An 18,029-nucleotide genomic window follows, 5' to 3' on the forward strand; every position below is an offset into this window, starting at 1 on the left:
GTAAGCCATGGTGCACTACACCTATCATTTGGCCTAATACCCTTTGTATCTATGTGCAGGTATGGTACTAAGCAGCTGCCCCCCTCAGGAAAAGTGTGTGAGTGGCTGTTCATCAGTGCCTTTATCGGTGCGGTTGCTTCTCCATATGGCTGTACGTTAAGGGATGTGGCATTATTACCTGCCCTCCTGTAACAATACATTGGTATATGGCCGCTTTCTGTGATTTTTTTTTTGTTTGTTTATATTTCCTTTTTTGTGATTTTATTGTATCCAAGCTAGAGGCAGTCCAACAGGGTACTAGAGCCTCCATGCCCACCCATATACATATCTAGTATCCAAACTAGAGGCAGTACAACAGAGTACTGGAGCCTTCATGCCCACCCATATCACATCTAGTAACCAAGCTAGAGGGGGCCCAACAGGGTACTAGAGCCTCCATGCCTGCCCATATCACATCTTGTATCCAAGCTAGAGGCAGTACAACAGGGTACTAGAGCCTCCATGCCTGCCCGTATCACCTCTTGTATCCAAGCTAGAGGTGGTAAAACAGGGTACTAGAGACTCCATGCCTGCCCATATCACATCTTGTATCCAAGCTAGAGGCAGTACAACAGGGTACTGGAGCCCCCATGCCTGCTCGTATCACATCTTGTATCCAAGCTGGTGACGGTACAAAAGGATACTAGAGCCCCCATGTCCGCCTGTATCATATCTTGTGTCCATGCTAGAGGCTATACAACAGGGTATTACAGCCTCCATGCCCATCTATCATATCTTGTATCCAAGCTAGAGGCAGTACAACAGGCTACTAGAGCCTCCATGCCCACCCGTATCACATTATGTACCCAAGCTAGAGGCGGTACAACAGAGTACTAGAGCCTCTATGCCCTTCCATATCACATCTTGCATCCAAGCTAGAGGCGGTACAACAGGGTACTAGAGCCTCCCTACAAGGGGTCTTTTTTCCCCAATAAATTCACTTTTGCGCTGATATTGTGATTACTTATATCAACGTTACAATCACACAGAGAAGTTTCACCCGGACAACTTCTAGGTGAGGGATGTTACTGACAATGAGTGTAGTGTCAAACAGAAACACACATATTAGGATTAGATACCTTCTGCTGAGCTGTTGTATCACACATGATAGCAGGGTTGCTAACCTGAAGTTTTCTTTCTTTCTTCTGGATAACTTATTCAAAAATTACAGGCAGCCAACAATTTTTACTGTCATTATATAAAACCACAACGAATGATAAAGATTATATGTGATATATGCCTATAAATCAGAGTCATAATGACCTGTTCCAGCACTACCAGCCTCAAACAAATCACAGAAGCAACTATTATTTTTTTACGGACACTGGAAAAAAGTTCCTTGTTTTTACAGAATGTCCAGGGATTTCTGTCCAGTTGGCGACTGTGTGTGATAGGTCTAGTGGCTGAGCAGTGTGGTGCGGCTCAGTAGATGTATACTGAAGGATATGCTGTACACTATTGTTCCAGGTCAGTATATATCACCAGTAGAGGAAGCTCTTCTTCCGGACAGAACAGAAAGTGAAAATAACTGGAAGATTCTCGTCTGGCTGATTCTCATCACAGCAGATCCTCAATGCACAGCACAGAGCTCGCTGTCCACAATCCACGGGGACTTCATGTAAAGACCTCAGGTAATTGCAGTAATGTAGAATGGGATAGAAACATACAAGATTGACAGCTAAAAATACTAAATGGTCTATCTAGTTTTTGTTCTAGTGTTTAGCTTCCTATTAAAAACTTCCTTTCCAAACCTTATTTTACCTGTAACACGTATAAAGGTTTCCATCATGTCCCCTTCTACTTTCTCTCCTCTTGTAGCATATATAAAGGTTTCCGTCATGTCCCCCTCTCCCTTCCGTCCTCCTGTAACATATATGAAAGTTTTCATCATGTCCCCTCTCCCTTCTCTCCTCCTGTAACATATATAAAGGTTTCCATCATGTCCCCCTCCCTCTTCTCTCCTCCTGTAACATATATAAAGGTTTCCATCATGTCCCCCTCTCCTTATCGCCTCCTGTAATATATATAAAGGTTTCCATCATGTCCCCCTCTCCCTTCTCTCCTCCTGTAACATATATAAAGGTTTCTATCATGTTCTCCCTCTCCTTTCTTCCATCTATAACCTATTGTGGGGAATGGGGAGAGTTTTGGATGGAGTATATATCTCACCCAGACACTTGGACTGGGTAAGACAAAATCCAGTCTAGGTCTTCCTGGTAGGTTTCCAGTTGCTCACCTGTGAGTAACTAGACTCATTACTGGGGCATAAAAGGCTGCCAAGTGAGAAAGTGTGTGTCAGTGAGTTGAGGAGTGAGGACCTTGCAGGAAGAGCGCCTGACCTGGTGGGAGTAAGGTTTACCTGGCTACGCCCTAGGGGGCAGATATTTAAACATCTTCCAAGCTTTCTGGTCTGAAGACTTGTTTAACATGTTTCTGCTGCAAGCTGCTGTTAATTTTGTTGTCAAAATAAACTGATCTCCGTCCCCCCTCTCTCTTCTACCATCTATAGCACATACAGAGGTCTCCATCATGTACATCCCCCCCATATCCCTTCTACTATCTATAGCGCATACAGAGGTCTCTGTCATCTCCCCGCCTCTTCCTTCTACAGTCTATAGCGCATACAGAGGCCTCCGTCATGTCCTCCCCCTCCCCCTTCTACCGTCTATAGCGCATACAGAGATCACCTTCATGTCCTCCCTCTTTTACCGTCTATAGTGCATACAGAGGTGTCCGTCATGTCCTCCCCCTCCCCCTTCTACCGTCTATAGTGCATACAGAGGTCTCCGTCATGTCCTCCCCCTCCCCCTTCTACCGTCTATAGCGCATACAGAGGTCTCCGTCATGTCATCCCCACTCCCCCTTCTACCGTCTATAGCGCACACAGAGGTCTCCGTCATGTCCTCCCCCTCCCCCTTCTACCGTCTACAGTGCACACAGAGGTCTCCGTCATGTCCTCCCCCTCCCCCTTCTACCGTCTACAGCGCACACAGAGGTCTCCGTCATGTCCTCCCCACTCCCCCCTTCTACCGTCTACAGCGCACACAGAGGTCTCCGTCATGTCCTCCCCCTCCCCCTTCTACTGTCTACAGCGCACACAGAGGTCTCCGTCATGTCCTCCCCCTTCTACCGTCTACAGCGCACACAGAGGTCTCCGTCATGTCCTCCCCACTCCCCCCTTCTACCGTCTATAGCGCACACAGAGGTCTCCGTCATGTCCTCCCCCTCCCCCTTCTACTGTCTACAGCGCACACAGAGGTCTCCGTCATGTCCTCCCCCTTCTACCGTCTACAGCGCACACAGAGGTCTCCGTCATGTCCTCCCCCTCCCCCCTTCTACCGTCTACAGCGCACACAGAGGTCTCCGTCATGTCCTCCCCCTCTCCCCTTCTACCGTCTACAGCGCACACAGAGGTCTCCGTCATGTCCTCCCCCTCCCCCTTCTACCGTCTACAGCGCACACAGAGGTCTCCGTCATGTCCTCCCCCTCCCCCCTTCTACCGTCTACAGCGCACACAGAGGTCTCCGTCATGTCCTCCCCCTCCCCCCTTCTACCGTCTACAGCGCACACAGAGGTCTCCGTCATGTCCTCCCCCTCCCCCCTTCTACCGTCTACAGCGCACACAGAGGTCTCCGTCATGTCCTCCCCCTCCCCCCTTCTACCGTCTACAGCGCACACAGAGGTCTCCGTCATGTCCTCCCCCTCCCCCCTTCTACCGTCTACAGCGCACACAGAGGTCTCCGTCATGTCCTCCCCCTCCCCCCTTCTACCGTCTACAGCGCACACAGAGGTCTCCGTCATGTCCTCCCCCTCCCCCTTCTACCGTCTACAGCGCACACAGAGGTCTCCGTCATGTCCTCCCCCTCCCCCCTTCTACCGTCTACAGCGCACACAGAGGTCTCCGTCATGTCCTCCCCCTCCCCCTTCTGCCGTCTACAGCGCACACAGAGGTCTCCGTCATGTCCTCCCCCTCCCCCCTTCTGCCGTCTACAGCGCACACAGAGGTCTCCGTCATGTCTCCTCCCCCCTTCCTTCTGCCGTCTACAGCGCATACAGAGGTCTCTGGCATGTCCCACTTTCTGCCATCTATAGCGCATACAGAGGTCTCCGTCATGTCTCCTCCCCCCTCCCTTCTGCCATCTACAGCGCATAAAGAGGTCTCCGTCATGTCTCCTCCCCCCTTCCTTCTGCCGTCTACAGCGCATACAGAGGTCTCTGGCATGTCCCACTTTCTGCCATCTATAGCGCATTCAGAGGTCTCCGTCATGTCTCCTCCCCCCTCCCTTCTGCCATCTACAGCGCATAAAGAGGTCTCCGTCATGTCTCCTCCCCCCCTTCCTTCTGCCGTCTACAGCGCATACAGAGGTCTCCGTCATGTCCTCCCCCTCCCCCTTCTGCCATCTATAGCGCATACAGAGGTCTCCGTCATGTCTCCTCCCCCCTCCCTTCTGCCATCTACAGCGCATAAAGAGGTCTCCGTCATGTCTCCTCCCCCCCTCCCTTCTGCCATCTACAGCGCATACAGAGGTCTCCGTCATGTCCTCCCCCTCCCCCTTCTGCCGTCTACAGCGCATACAGAGGTCTCCGTCATGTCCTTCCCCTCCCCCTTCTGCCGTCTACAGCGCATACAGAGGTCTCCGTCATGTCCTTCCCCTCCCCCTTCTGCCGTCTACAGCGCATACAGAGGTCTCCGTCATGTCCTTCCCCTCCCCCTTCTGCCGTCTACAGCGCACACAGAGGTCTCCGTCATGTCCTCCCCCTCCCCCCTTCTGCCGTCTACAGCGCACACAGAGGTCTCCGTCATGTCTCCTCCCCCCTTCCTTCTGCCGTCTACAGCGCATACAGAGGTCTCTGGCATGTCCCACTTTCTGCCATCTATAGCGCATACAGAGGTCTCCGTCATGTCTCCTCCCCCCTCCCTTCTGCCATCTACAGCGCATAAAGAGGTCTCCGTCATGTCTCCTCCCCCCTTCCTTCTGCCGTCTACAGCGCATACAGAGGTCTCTGGCATGTCCCACTTTCTGCCATCTATAGCGCATACAGAGGTCTCCGTCATGTCTCCTCCCCCCTCCCTTCTGCCATCTACAGCGCATAAAGAGGTCTCCGTCATGTCTCCTCCCCCCCTTCCTTCTGCCGTCTACAGCGCATACAGAGGTCTCCGTCATGTCCTCCCCCTCCCCCTTCTGCCATCTATAGCGCATACAGAGGTCTCCGTCATGTCTCCTCCCCCCTCCCTTCTGCCATCTACAGCGCATAAAGAGGTCTCCGTCATGTCTCCTCCCCCCCTCCCTTCTGCCATCTACAGCGCATACAGAGGTCTCCGTCATGTCCTCCCCCTCCCCCTTCTGCCGTCTACAGCGCATACAGAGGTCTCCGTCATGTCCTTCCCCTCCCCCTTCTGCCGTCTACAGCGCATACAGAGGTCTCCGTCATGTCCTTCCCCTCCCCCTTCTGCCGTCTACAGCGCATACAGAGGTCTCCGTCATGTCCTTCCCCTCCCCCTTCTGCCGTCTACAGCGCATACAGAGGTCTCCGTCATGTCCTTCCCCTCCCCCTTCTGCCGTCTACAGCGCATACAGAGGTCTCCGTCATGTCTCCTCCCCCCTTCCTTCTGCCGTCTATAGTGTATACAGAGGTCTCCGTCATGTCCTCCCCCTTCCCGTTCTACCGTCTATAGCGCATACAGAGGTCTCCGTCATGTCTTCCCCCCCCCTTCCCGTTCTACCGTCTACAGCGCATACAGGGGTCTCGGGCATGTCGCACTTTCTGCCATCTATAGCGCATACAGAGGTCTCCGTCATGTCTCCTCCCCTCTCCCTTCTGCCATCTACAGCGCATACAGAGGTCTCCGTCATGTCTCCTCCCCCCTCCCTTCTGCCATGTACAGCGCATACAGAGGTCTCGGTCATGTCTCCTCCCCCCTCCCTTCTGCCATCTACAGCGCAAACAGAGGTCTCGGTCATGTCTCCTCCCCCCTCCCTTCTGCCATCTACAGCGCAAACAGAGGTCTCGGTCATGTCTCCTCCCCTCTCCCTTCTGCCATCTACAGCGCAAACAGAGGTCTCGGTCATGTCTCCTCCCCCCTCCCTTCTGCCATCTACAGCGCAAACAGAGGTCTCGGTCATGTCTCCTCCCCCCTCCCTTCTGCCATCTACAATGCATACAGAGGTCTCTGTCATGTCTCCTCCCCCCTCCGGTCTACCATCCACAGCGCATGCAATGGTCTCCATCATGTCCTCCCCTTCTCCCTTTTGCCAGCGACAGCGCATGCAGAGGGCTCCGTCATGCCCTCCCCTTCTCCCTTTTGCCAGCGACAGCGCATGCAGAGGGCTCCGTCATGCCCTCCCCTTCTCCCTTTTGCCAGCGACAGAGCATGCAGAGGGCTCCGTCATGCCCTCCCCTTCTCCCTTTTGCCAGCGACAGAGCATGCAGAGGGCTCCGTCATGCTTTCCCCCCTTCTCCCTTTTGCCAGCGACAGCGCATGCAGAGGGCTCCGTCATGCCCTCCCCTTCTCCCTTTTGCCAGCGACAGCGCATGCAGAGGGCTCCGTCATGCCCTCCCCTTCTCCCTTTTGCCAGCGACAGCGCATGCAGAGGGCTCCGTCATGCCCTCCCCTTCTCCCTTTTGCCAGCGACAGCGCATGCAGAGGGCTCCGTCATGCCCTCCCCTTCTCCCTTTTGCCAGCGACAGCGCATGCAGAGGGCTCCGTCATGCCCTCCCCTTCTCCCTTTTGCCAGCGACAGCGCATGCAGAGGGCTCCGTCATGCCCTCCCCTTCTCCCTTTTGCCAGCGACAGCGCATGCAGAGGGCTCTGTCATGCCCTCCCCTTCTCCCTTTTGCCAGCGACAGCGCATGCAGAGGGCTCCGTCATGCCCTCCCCTTCTCCCTTTTGCCAGCGACAGCGCATGCAGAGGGCTCCGTCATGCCCTCCCCTTCTCCCTTTTGCCAGCGACAGCGCATGCAGAGGGCTCCGTCATGCCCTCCCCTTCTCCCTTTTGCCAGCGACAGCGCATGCAGAGGGCTCCGTCATGCCCTCCCCTTCTCCCTTTTGCCAGCGACAGCGCATGCAGAGGGCTCCGTCATGCCCTCCCCTTCTCCCTTTTGCCAGCGACAGCGCATGCAGAGGGCTCCGTCATGCCCTCCCCTTCTCCCTTTTGCCAGCGACAGCGCATGCAGAGGGCTCCGTCATGCCCTCCCCTTCTCCCTTTTGCCAGCGACAGCGCATACAGAGGGCTCCGTCATGCCCTCCCCTTCTCCTTTTGCCAGCGACAGCGCATGCAGAGGGCTCCGTCATGCCCTCCCCTTCTCCCTTTTGCCATCGATAGCGCATGCAGAGGTCTGTCATGCCCTCCCCTTCTCCCTTTTGCCAGCGACAGCGCATGCAGAGGGCTCCGTCATGTCCCTCCCCCTCTCCCTTTTGCCATCGATAGCGCATGCAGAGGTCTGTCATGTCCCCCCCCCTCCTGCCATCTATAGCGCATACAGAGGGCTCCGTCATGTCCCCCCCTTCTACCATCTATAGCGCATACGATGGTCTTCCATATGACGTCCTCTCCCTTCCACCATCCATAGCGCATGCAGAGGTCTCTGTCATGCCGCCCTCCCCCTTCCACCATCTGTAGCGCATCCAGAGGGCTCCGTCATGCCGCCTTCCCCCTTCCACCATCTGTAGCGCATCCAGAGGTCTCCGCCATGCCGCCCTCCCCCTTCCACCATCTGTAGCGCTTCCAGAGGGCTCCGTCATGCCGCCCTTCCCCATCTAGAGCGCATCCAGAGGTCTCCGCCATGCCGCCCTCCCCCTTCCACCATCTGTAGCGCATCCAGAGGTCTCCGTCATGCCGCCCTTCCACCATCTGTAGCGCATCCAGAGGTCTCCGTCATGCCGCCCTTCCACCATCTGTAGCGCATCCAGAGGTCTCCGTCATGCCGCCCTTCCACCATCTGTAGCGCATCCAGAGGTCTCCGTCATGCCGCCCTTCCACCATCTGTAGCGCATCCAGAGGTCTCCGTCATGCCGCCCTTCCACCATCTGTAGCGCATCCAGAGGTCTCCGCCATGCCGCCCTCGCCCTTCCACCATCTATAGCGCATCCAGAGGTCTCCGTCATGCCGCCCTTCCACCATCTGTAGCGCATCCAGAGGTCTCCGTCATGCCGCCCTTCCACCATCTGTAGCGCATCCAGAGGTCTCCGCCATGCCGCCCTCGCCCTTCCACCATCTGTAGAGCATCCAGAGGTCTCCGTCATGCCGCCCTTCCACCATCTATAGCGCATCCAGAGGTCTCCGCCATGCCGCCCTCCCCCCTTCCACCATCTGTAGCGCATCCAGAGGTCTTCGTCATGCCGCCCTTCCACCATCTGTAGCACATCCAGAGGTCTTCGTCATGCCGCCCTTCCACCATCTATAGCGCATCCAGAGGTCTCCGCCATGCCGCCCTCCCCCTTCCACCATCTGTAGCGCATCCAGAGGTCTCCGTCATGCCGCCCTTCCACCATCTATAGCGCATCCAGAGGTCTCCGCCATGCCGCCCTCCCCTTTCCACCATCTATAGCGCATCCAGAGGTCTCCGTCATGCCACCCTTCCACCATCTATAGCGCATCCAGAGGTCTCAGTCATGCCGCCCTCCCCCTTCCACCATCTGTAGCGCATCCAGAGGTCTCCGTCATGCCGCCCTTCCACCATCTATAGCGCATCCAGAGGTCTCCGCCATGCCGCCCTCCCCCTTCCACCATCTGTAGCGCATCCAGAGGTCTTCGTCATGCCGCCCTTCCACCATCTATAGCGCATCCAGAGGTCTCCGCCATGCCGCCTTCCACCATCTGTAGCGCATCCAGAGGTCTCCGTCATGCCGCCCTTCCACCATCGATAGCGCATCCAGAGGTCTCCGCCATGCCGCCCTCCCCTTTCCACCATCTATAGCGCATCCAGAGGTCTCTGTCTTGCCGCCTTCCCCCTTACACCATCCAGGCTATAAAAATTAAGCTCTTTACGGCTTTGCTGATAGGTTTTGTTCTTGAGTCCTTTCACTATTTTTATAGCTATTTTTGGACTTTGTCTATGTCATCCCTATCTTTTTCTGTAGGTCTCCAGAATTGATCTTTGTTTTCCAGATGTGTTCTCACTAGAGCTCTATACAGCAGGATAACAATCTCCCTCTTACTGGTTACTGTACTCAGCCTCTAACCCAGTGATGTCCTACCCTTGTGAACTACAACTCCCAGCATGTCCTGATAGATGGCACATTAATGAGATATACCAATGCCCTCTGTAAATGTGCTATGCGCACACATCATCTGTACGTGTGTGTATAATCATGGTGTCACTTGTATTAATTGCAGTAGTTTACTTTACCGGGAATGCAATTATAAGACCGGACATCTTTGTGAGGATGATACAGATTGAATTCCTAAGACCTTGTTCATACAGTGGAAAATGACATGGAGACACAGATTCCATGTTAAAGGGGTTTTGTCATTAAAACAAACCTCCATTCGCCCACTTGGTCCTGCTTAAAATAACAAACCAAGGTCTGCTCGCCTTTCTTTGGGCCCTGGGATAAAACTGACAACCGGTATTGGCATCGGCGGTGGCTTTCTGGTGGACGGGCCAGGCGGATGCTCCTGACCGCTGTGGCCAATCAGAGGCTGCAGCGTCATGTGCCAAACTCCTGATATAATGGTGGCCAGGAGCACTGATGCCAGGAGCGCCAACTGTGATGCTGTGGCTTCTAGTTGGTCGCCGCAGTCACAAGTTTCTGCCCGGTCCGTCTATCTGTAAGTCACCGCCGATGCCAGCAATGGCTGTTAGCTGCGACCCTAGGAGAGGTGTGTATACCCTCATTTATTATTTTAGGCAGGGCCAGCTGGGGGACGAAGTGTTATTTTAATGACAAAACCCCTTTAAATCCACTTCGCATGCATGTGAATGGGGATTCTCCCTGCAGTTCACACAGCACAGATTTTTCTATATGAGGATTTGATTTGTGAAAAAAGTGACCTGTCTGGATGCCACGTTGGAAAATCCACACGGGGTTATAAAGTATTCCACATGCGGATCTGTGGCATCTGTAAATGCAAATCGGTAGCAGAAATCCGAGACACATTAAGCCATCAGAACATGCCCTAGTATTTTATAGCGTTGGAGCTTCGTTATTCTGAGACAGAATCCAAATCCCTCCATAGACATGTGGGGGAATATGAGGGAAATTAAACAATATGTTAAGTGTTTAACCAATGAAACATTTCTGTTAGAACTCTGTATTATAACACTCCTCTGTTAAGGCCCATTTAGACGCAACGATTATTGCTCAAAATTCACTCAAAATCCATCTTTTGAGCAATAATCATTGTGTGTAAATGTGTGCCCATCTTTCACTTTTCTGCCGAATGATGATTTTCAGTTCTGCATGAAATCCATCGTTTGGCAGAACAGATGATATGACGGATCGCACGCTGTGTTCTGCCCGGGGAGCGCTGATTACAGCTGATTGCATTCTATCAGCTGTCAGCCCCACAGCAGAACAAGAGGAATGTATTCAGAGAACAGACCACCCGCTGTTCTCTGAATATAGCTCCCAGCGGCTCACACGCTACTAAGTGATACTAATGGGCATTAGTACCAATTAATAGTTTATGCATAACGATCACTCAAAAGCCATCTTTTGAGCGATCATCTTTGTGTGTAAAACGGTCTTCATTCCTCCTGGGAATGTATTAATAAATTGACAACTGAGTGATGCCATTCTCCTTGTCAGTAGGATGAAATTGCTATATAGTTTAACACTTTCCAATCATTGTAGCATCACAAGGTAAATGATATTGCACAGTCGTCAATCTATTCATACATTTCCAGGAAGAATAGCAGAGGAACATATCAATATAGAATATAACCATTTACTAAATCAAATATGTCAAGAGAGGTCCTCAGGGTGCTGCTTAGCAATGCAGGAGAAGGTGAGGAAGCCCTTGTGATAAGGGTGCTGTCTCCTGGTGGTGTGGGCTCAGTTCCCAGCAGATGCAAGGGAATACCCAAACTATACAGGCTGTATCATCATCTGCACACTTATACCTATGTAAATCGGGGAACACATATACAATTAACTTTCTGTTTGTAAATGTAACATTGCTTTATTTTGGAACTATAGACAGAAATGAATGCTGCAATGTATAAGTTTGACTCCTTAGGCTGGGTTTACATGCATTGGTTGTGTTTGGCCAGTGTTTTCACACTGCAGACCAACATAACTGATGCCTGTGTACTTTCTGCTGAGGCCTGGCATTTATAGTCGGACAGAAAAATACTACATACAGTGTTTTTTCTGTCTGGTGCCAGAAAGTTTCCAGAAACAAAACTGATGTGCCAGATGCCTTGAACTGTCTGGTAACTATTAGATCGGTTTGGGCATCAGTTTCCCTAGCTGGTGTTTTACTACAACTCCAGAAGAGAAAAAAAAAGCTTGACTGCCAGGCATATGAGAACCCTGCTTTACTTTGCACAACTAAGATTCTTTATATTTTAGTATAAATCTAGTAGATGTAGATAGAAAAATTTCATTCTAAGATTTCTTCATTTTTTTAAGTAGGGAAAACTAATGGAGTCCCTATTGTCTAAGCTCCAGCTGGAGGAGTACCAAAGCTCCAAGCTCAGTCTGGAACACGTGATGTGTATCGCGAAGGAAAATGGGCGTGAATCTGCTGCTCAAACTTCACTACCATGGAACTTTCTCAGAAAACTCATTGCACTGGATGAAACTGCCCGACTTACCATGGTGGATGAGCATGAAGATGTCAACATAAGCGGCTTCAGCACAAAAAATGATCTGTTTGGAACCACTGAGATGTCACCTAGAATTTCCTTAAATTCTGTTCATCCTCTGGATGTTCTATGTGCTCTTCTGCATTCTTCTGACAGCTTTCTACAACAATTCATTTTCTCAAAAATGTCCATGTGCCAATTTGCGGTTCCTCTCCTGCTTCCAGCCTATGAGAACAAGCCATGTACCTGTTTGCTATGGGCCATGAGAGAGATATTAAAGAAGTGGAGACCAACATCATTGCTAATTGCTAAAGGATTTGGAGAAGGTAACCTTGTGAACATTTCCATGCCGATCTTCTCGTTTGTCAGATTAGGCGACTGTAGTCTCTCAAAATCTAAAATCCTCAACTATGTTCTCAGTCCATCCTACACTCATCATAACTTTTTTGTTCACCAGGATATTGAATGTGGTTATCAACCTAAAACAATCTCAGAAGGACTTCTGGAACTCTTCTGGTACTTTCCTGGTGGAAGTCAAAGCTCTAATACTTTCCATGAGCCCATAGCTGTTATGAATCTACGTGGAGACCTAGAATTTAATCAGAAGCCGTTCAGTTTGATGACCAAGGTCTCTTCTGCTTTTTTCATTTTCTCAGAAGGGCTACAAGAAAAACAATGGAGAATGTTGGAGCGTTTGGTATCAGACAATTCAAACTTTTACTTTATTATTGCTGTACCTGATGACAAACATTGTCAGGAGGAAACCAAAAAATCGATACGCAAGTTAGTGACATCTCTAAAGTTGAGCAGTAAACACATCCTGGTGAAAGATTCAAAGATGAATGAAGCCAAAATTGTGAAAGAGATACAAAACCTTATAAGAAGTTTGTCCAAGGCTTCTCATACATCTAAGACATTAGAGGAAGTTGGGGACATGGCTAATGAACTTGGAATCTTTGTAGATGAGGATGTGGAAGAGTGCCAGAGAGCCAAGAAACTAGCCAAGAAAATCACTAGTCAAATCATAGACATATCGCAGTATAAGAAACAAACCATGGTCCTGCAAGGGGATCTGTGGAAAAAGATTACAAAAAATGAAAAAGAATTATGTAGAATGAGGCAACAGGGTGATATTAGTGGGGAGACTTACAAGTCGGAGCTGCAGGGACAAATTGTGGAGTTACGTAGACAACAATGCCAACGAGAACTTCAGGGAGATATGAAGAAGTTTCTATTTGCGCTCACAGACCTCCCTCATGTTGAGAAACTTTATTTCTTGAAGTGGATGAAAATATTTCTTGATGATATTACTAGATCAAACCTCAAGGAGTTACAGGCTGAGTATTTTAAAAATTCTACCAGCATGTTGGTACTGAAACAAATTGATCAGAAAATGTCTGAGAGCTCGCTCGGATTAGAACATTTCTTACGTGAACTGGGGCAGATGCATGAGGCACAATTTTTTAAAACGAAACGTGAAGAAATTGGGCAAAAATTCAGCAAACTCCCCGGATTAGCTGCCAATCTCCTGTTGGATAGATTCCCATTGGAGCTGATGGATGGAGATGCCTCCAATATTCCCTTACAGTGGATAACTGATGTCCTGACTGAGCTGGATAAGAAGACTGGAGGAAAATGTAGAATGAGAGTGATAACTGTGCTGGGAGTGCAGAGTACGGGGAAGTCCACTCTTCTGAACACCATGTTTGGTCTGCAGTTCCCGGTGGCCAGTGGACGATGCACACGAGGAGCCTTCATGACTCTTATTAAAGTGAAGGAGAACTTCCAGGAAGAACTAGGCTGTGAATTTCTTCTGGTGATTGACACTGAAGGGTTGAACGCTCCTGAGTTGGCTTCTCTTGATGACAGTTATGAACATGACCATGAATTGGCCACACTTGTGGTTGGGTTGAGTGATGTCACCATCATTAACATATCCATGGAAAACTCATCTGAAATGAAGGATATCTTACAGGTTGTTGTCCATGCATTTCTGAGGATGAACGAAATTGGAAAGAAACCCAACTGTCAGTTTGTTCATCAGAATGTGAGTGATGTGTCTGCTCATTCTAGGGGTACAAGAGATAGGAAGAAACTCTTAGAGCACTTGAATCAGATGACAAAAGCTGCAGCAAAAATGGAAAAATTGGAAGGAATAACGACCTTTAGCGATATCATGAATTACGATCTCAATGAACACACATGGTACATTTCTGGTCTTTGGTATGGCATTCCCCCCATGGCTCCGATAAACACTGGCTACAGTGAGGGAGTTCTTTTACTTAAAAAATATTTGCTTGAGTTTCTGGGAAGGAAACAACAGAAGCCACAAAGCATCCCAGATTTTCTTGAATGGTTGAAAAGCTTATGGAATGCTGTGAAACATGAAAAATTTATATTCAGTTTTCGAAACAGTCTGATAGCAGATGCCTATGACCAGCTGTCAATAAAATATTCACAACTAGAGTGGATCTTCCGAAAAGAGCTCTATAACTGGATGACCAAGTTGTTGATATCAATAAGGAATGAGCCAGCAGAAAATCTAACAATGGAGAGATTAAGTGATATAATGATGTCAACCTCAGAAATACTGAGCACAGAGGAGAAGAGAATGCACCATTTACTGGAAACCTATTTTGATTCTGAACTGGAAAATGCACATCTTGTAGAAAAATATCGAGAAGACTTTTTTAAAAGTATAGAGAGACTTAAGAAAGTACTTAAGGAAGAAGTAATCAACAAGTGCAGAGAGGCCCTTCGTATCCAAAAAGCAAAACGTCAGATAGAAAGTTTGAAGGATGGTTACATCTCAAAAATAGAAGAAAAAGTGACATTGCTTCTCTGCTCATGCAGGGACAGAACTCAAAAAATGGATGTTCAGGAGCTTGAAGTAGAATTTAACACCATGTGGGATGATACGATAACAAGCCTTCAGGTCAAATCCATAGTAAAGCAAGACATTGACCAAATCATCCTTCAGCAGCTTCGGACGGAGATGAGCCACAAGTCAGGTGCTGTCAATGAGAAATTACTACATATAAAGACGCTTTATGAATTCACAGATGCAACTTACAAAGTGCGAGATGAACACTTTGATCTGAAATGGTACAAACAATGTCAAGACAAAATCTGGTACAAAGCTGTAGGTGTAAAAGATTTCTATAAAGAAGATTACAGTTTTAAATCAAAGCAGCTAGCAGAAGACTTGATAGACAATGGTTTGAGATACATCGACCAACACTTGAAGATGAATGAGAATTACCATCATACATTTTGTTTAGAATTACTTAAAATGGTCAATGATAGGCTACAACAGAAAGACGCAAAGAACCTGCACACCACAGACCATTTTGAGCTGGAAGTCAAGCTTCTACTTCTAGGCAAGGCTGCCCCAAAATTTCAAAAAATGCATGACAATTTTGTAAAAGTAAATGACCCATACTTACAGCTAGAAGCCTTAAGATCTGAATATTTTTCTGTTTTCAAAGCTGTATTCCAGGAGAAAGACGAAAGCAAGACTAGAGCCAAACATTTTTGTGAACTGTGCCTGAAACCAGCCATAGTGCAGTATGTCTACCATCATCTTGGACAGGAGATGGTCAACGATATACTGAAAGGAAATGACAACATGAAATACATGAGCCGCTCTTTCTTTCAAATGCGGGTGCAATGTAAGCTTCTTGAAGACCATTCCTTTGAACACTATGTCAAGTATATCAATAACTATGAGTGTTTTGTCAAAGAATGCATCTTAGACTTTGTTAAAGAGCAATATGAAGACCCCAAAGGTTTGCAATCACTACAATCAAATATAATCCTATCCATTTTCCAGAAATTACGAAACATTCTTCAAAACGTGCAGATACAAGAGAGTGTAGATGTCTCAGAATTCCTCAGAAATGTCTGCAAGGTGCTGCACAAGGACTTAGTTATATCACAGGAGGATGTCAAAGTGATAACTTTTCAGAATTTTGCATCTGTCACTCTGTTTGCTGCTGATGTTGAGTCCTTCCTCTCTGACCTTGGAGAAGACATCCTGTCAGAAATGAGACTTTCAACCATCGAGTCTGTTCTTGCAATGGTGATCTTAAAACCAGAAGAAGAATTGTTTAAGAAAGTGATTGGATGTGGGAAGCAATGTCCATTTTGTAAAGTTCCTTGTGAGGCTGGATGTTCGGAGCACACTGAGCACTTTGCTACCATCCATCGTCCTCAGGGTCTCGGCAGATACAGATATGTGGACACTAATGTGCTGTGTTCCTCACTATGTTCTACAGATGTTGTTACCGAGAAGTCATTTAGAAACTCAGATACTGATTGGAAGTTTCATCCCTATAAGGGTTATCGGGACTTTTACCCAGACTGGATGATCCAACCTGATCCCAGCATCAATGCCTCCGACTATTGGAAATTTATCTTTAAAGAGTTTAATGTCCAGTTTGCAAAAGAATACAATGCAAAGCCTGCAAGTCTACCCAAAGACTGGTATGACATAAGCAAGGATCAAGCTCTTGAAAGCCTGAAGGAATCATTCCGTGTAAAATAAGTTCAGATCTTATGATCTAAAATCAGAAGGATGCTTAAAGACTTCTATATCTTAATGGCCATACATTGTGCATTTCCTCATAAGATTCAATGAGGAGTCAGTGGGCCTTAAAGGGGTTGTACCACAATTACAATTTATTCCCTATACACAAGATAGGGAATAACTTGCTGATTGGTTGGGTTCTCACTGCTGAGACCCCTGCTGATCTTGAGAATGGGACTCCTGTGTCACTTCTCCCCCCCCCCCCCACAGTGACATCAATTAGTGCTCAATTAATTTCAATGGGGCTGACAGAAATACCCTAGAGGGGGGGTGCTGTGTGGGTATCTCTGCAGTCCTATTCAAAGTAAATGAAGCACTAGTGTGCTTGCATGACCAGCTCTCTATTCAGTCTCCTCACCGCATATAGGGCATAGCTTGCTGTTGTAGTACAACCCCTTTAACTCCATAAGAACCACCTGATGTAAATATACAGTGGCCGATTGAGGGTGGTGTATGGAGTGGGGGCTCGGGAGCTGAGGGTTCTTTTATTTATTTTTTTAAAGTATTTGTACTGACCTGCACAATCAAGTTAGCATATCATTTTTTCTTCATTGTGAACATATTAATTCAAAGACAAAAAGCCCATTTTATTTATAAGAAATTAAAACATAACCTTTATTGTATATAAAATATGCAATTCAACAAAAAGAGGGTGGTGGGATAGAAGCCCTTCAGGCCATAAGCCTTAAGTCTATAACTAACAGTGTTGGGCACCCACCCAGAAAAGGGAGACCCTGATTGTATAAAGGGAGGTAAGGGTCAAATTGGGAACTAAAAGTACAGTGTTTCCAAAAGGATCAATTGGCAAACTTATGGATAGAGTTTTTTTTATAATCAGTGATATCAGAAGAACAGGGAACAAAGTCCTCAAATAGTCAAACAGTAAATCATATAACACATTTACAATTAAGTAGTCCAAAAACATGAGTCAGTCCAACTCATTCCATCCGCAAATACTGGCTCTTCAAGGAACAACATACAGTGTCATAAAAAAACAACAAGGCTTAGATCATTATATATAAAATATAAAAATTTGTATGTATATCTTGGATATCGTCCACCATAATCAGGTCCAGAATTTTGAGACTGTCAAGTCTAGAAAAATCTTTCATTAAGGCCAAATGCACACGACTGGGTCAGATCCCGCAATGAAATCCGACCCTGTGCCCGGCCGGTGCCCCCCCCCCCCCCCCCCCCGCGCGTACCTGTCTGCTGTCGTCTTATCTGTGCTGCGGATGTGCTGGCCAGAACACATGCGCAGTACAGATTATGCCATGATTATGGCCATTCGCAGTGTTAACTGTGGGCGGGCTGTGAATCGTCTGCATGGAATCCACGCTGAAATAGAACATGCTGCGATTTTTCCTTCTGCGAGCTGAAAATCGACATGGGAAAGCGGTTTGTTTTTTTTTCTATAGCATGTTTATGAGCAGTAGTTGCTGCAGAATCTGGAGGCAGATGCCCACTCCAGATTCCGCAATGCAAATACGCCCATGTGCATTGGGCCTAAGACACCATTATTGTGTAACCAAAGTGAACACCCTAAAAGCAAAACCCCAAAAACAGTGGTTCAATTATGGATTTTTTTTCTATTTCATTCCACCTAAAACCATTAGAAGTTTTTCAGTACATTATATGATACATTAAA

General features: G+C 48.2%; 1 protein-coding gene across 3 annotated transcripts; it reads left to right on the plus strand.

Annotated features, from left to right (window-relative positions):
* Positions 1–1,602: 1,602 nt before the first annotated feature.
* LOC136577190 (up-regulator of cell proliferation-like) lies at positions 1,603–17,569 on the plus strand. Of its 3 annotated transcripts, none has more exons than XM_066576987.1 (2): positions 1,603–1,670; positions 11,621–17,569. In XM_066576987.1, the coding sequence occupies exon 2, from the start codon at positions 11,630–11,632 to the stop codon at positions 16,337–16,339; it is 4,710 nt and encodes a 1,569-aa protein (XP_066433084.1). In that variant the 5' UTR covers positions 1,603–1,670; positions 11,621–11,629; the 3' UTR covers positions 16,340–17,569. The 3 variants fall into 3 exon arrangements, with proteins under 3 accessions (XP_066433084.1, XP_066433083.1, XP_066433085.1); XM_066576986.1 differs by having other exon boundaries at positions 1,612–1,670; positions 11,618–17,569; XM_066576988.1 differs by lacking the exon at positions 1,603–1,670 and having other exon boundaries at positions 11,992–12,119; positions 12,251–17,569.
* Positions 17,570–18,029: the final 460 nt, after the last annotated feature.

The sequence above is a fragment of the Eleutherodactylus coqui genome, chromosome 8, assembly GCF_035609145.1.
Source record: "Eleutherodactylus coqui strain aEleCoq1 chromosome 8, aEleCoq1.hap1, whole genome shotgun sequence".
Taxonomy (NCBI): domain Eukaryota; kingdom Metazoa; phylum Chordata; class Amphibia; order Anura; family Eleutherodactylidae; genus Eleutherodactylus; species Eleutherodactylus coqui.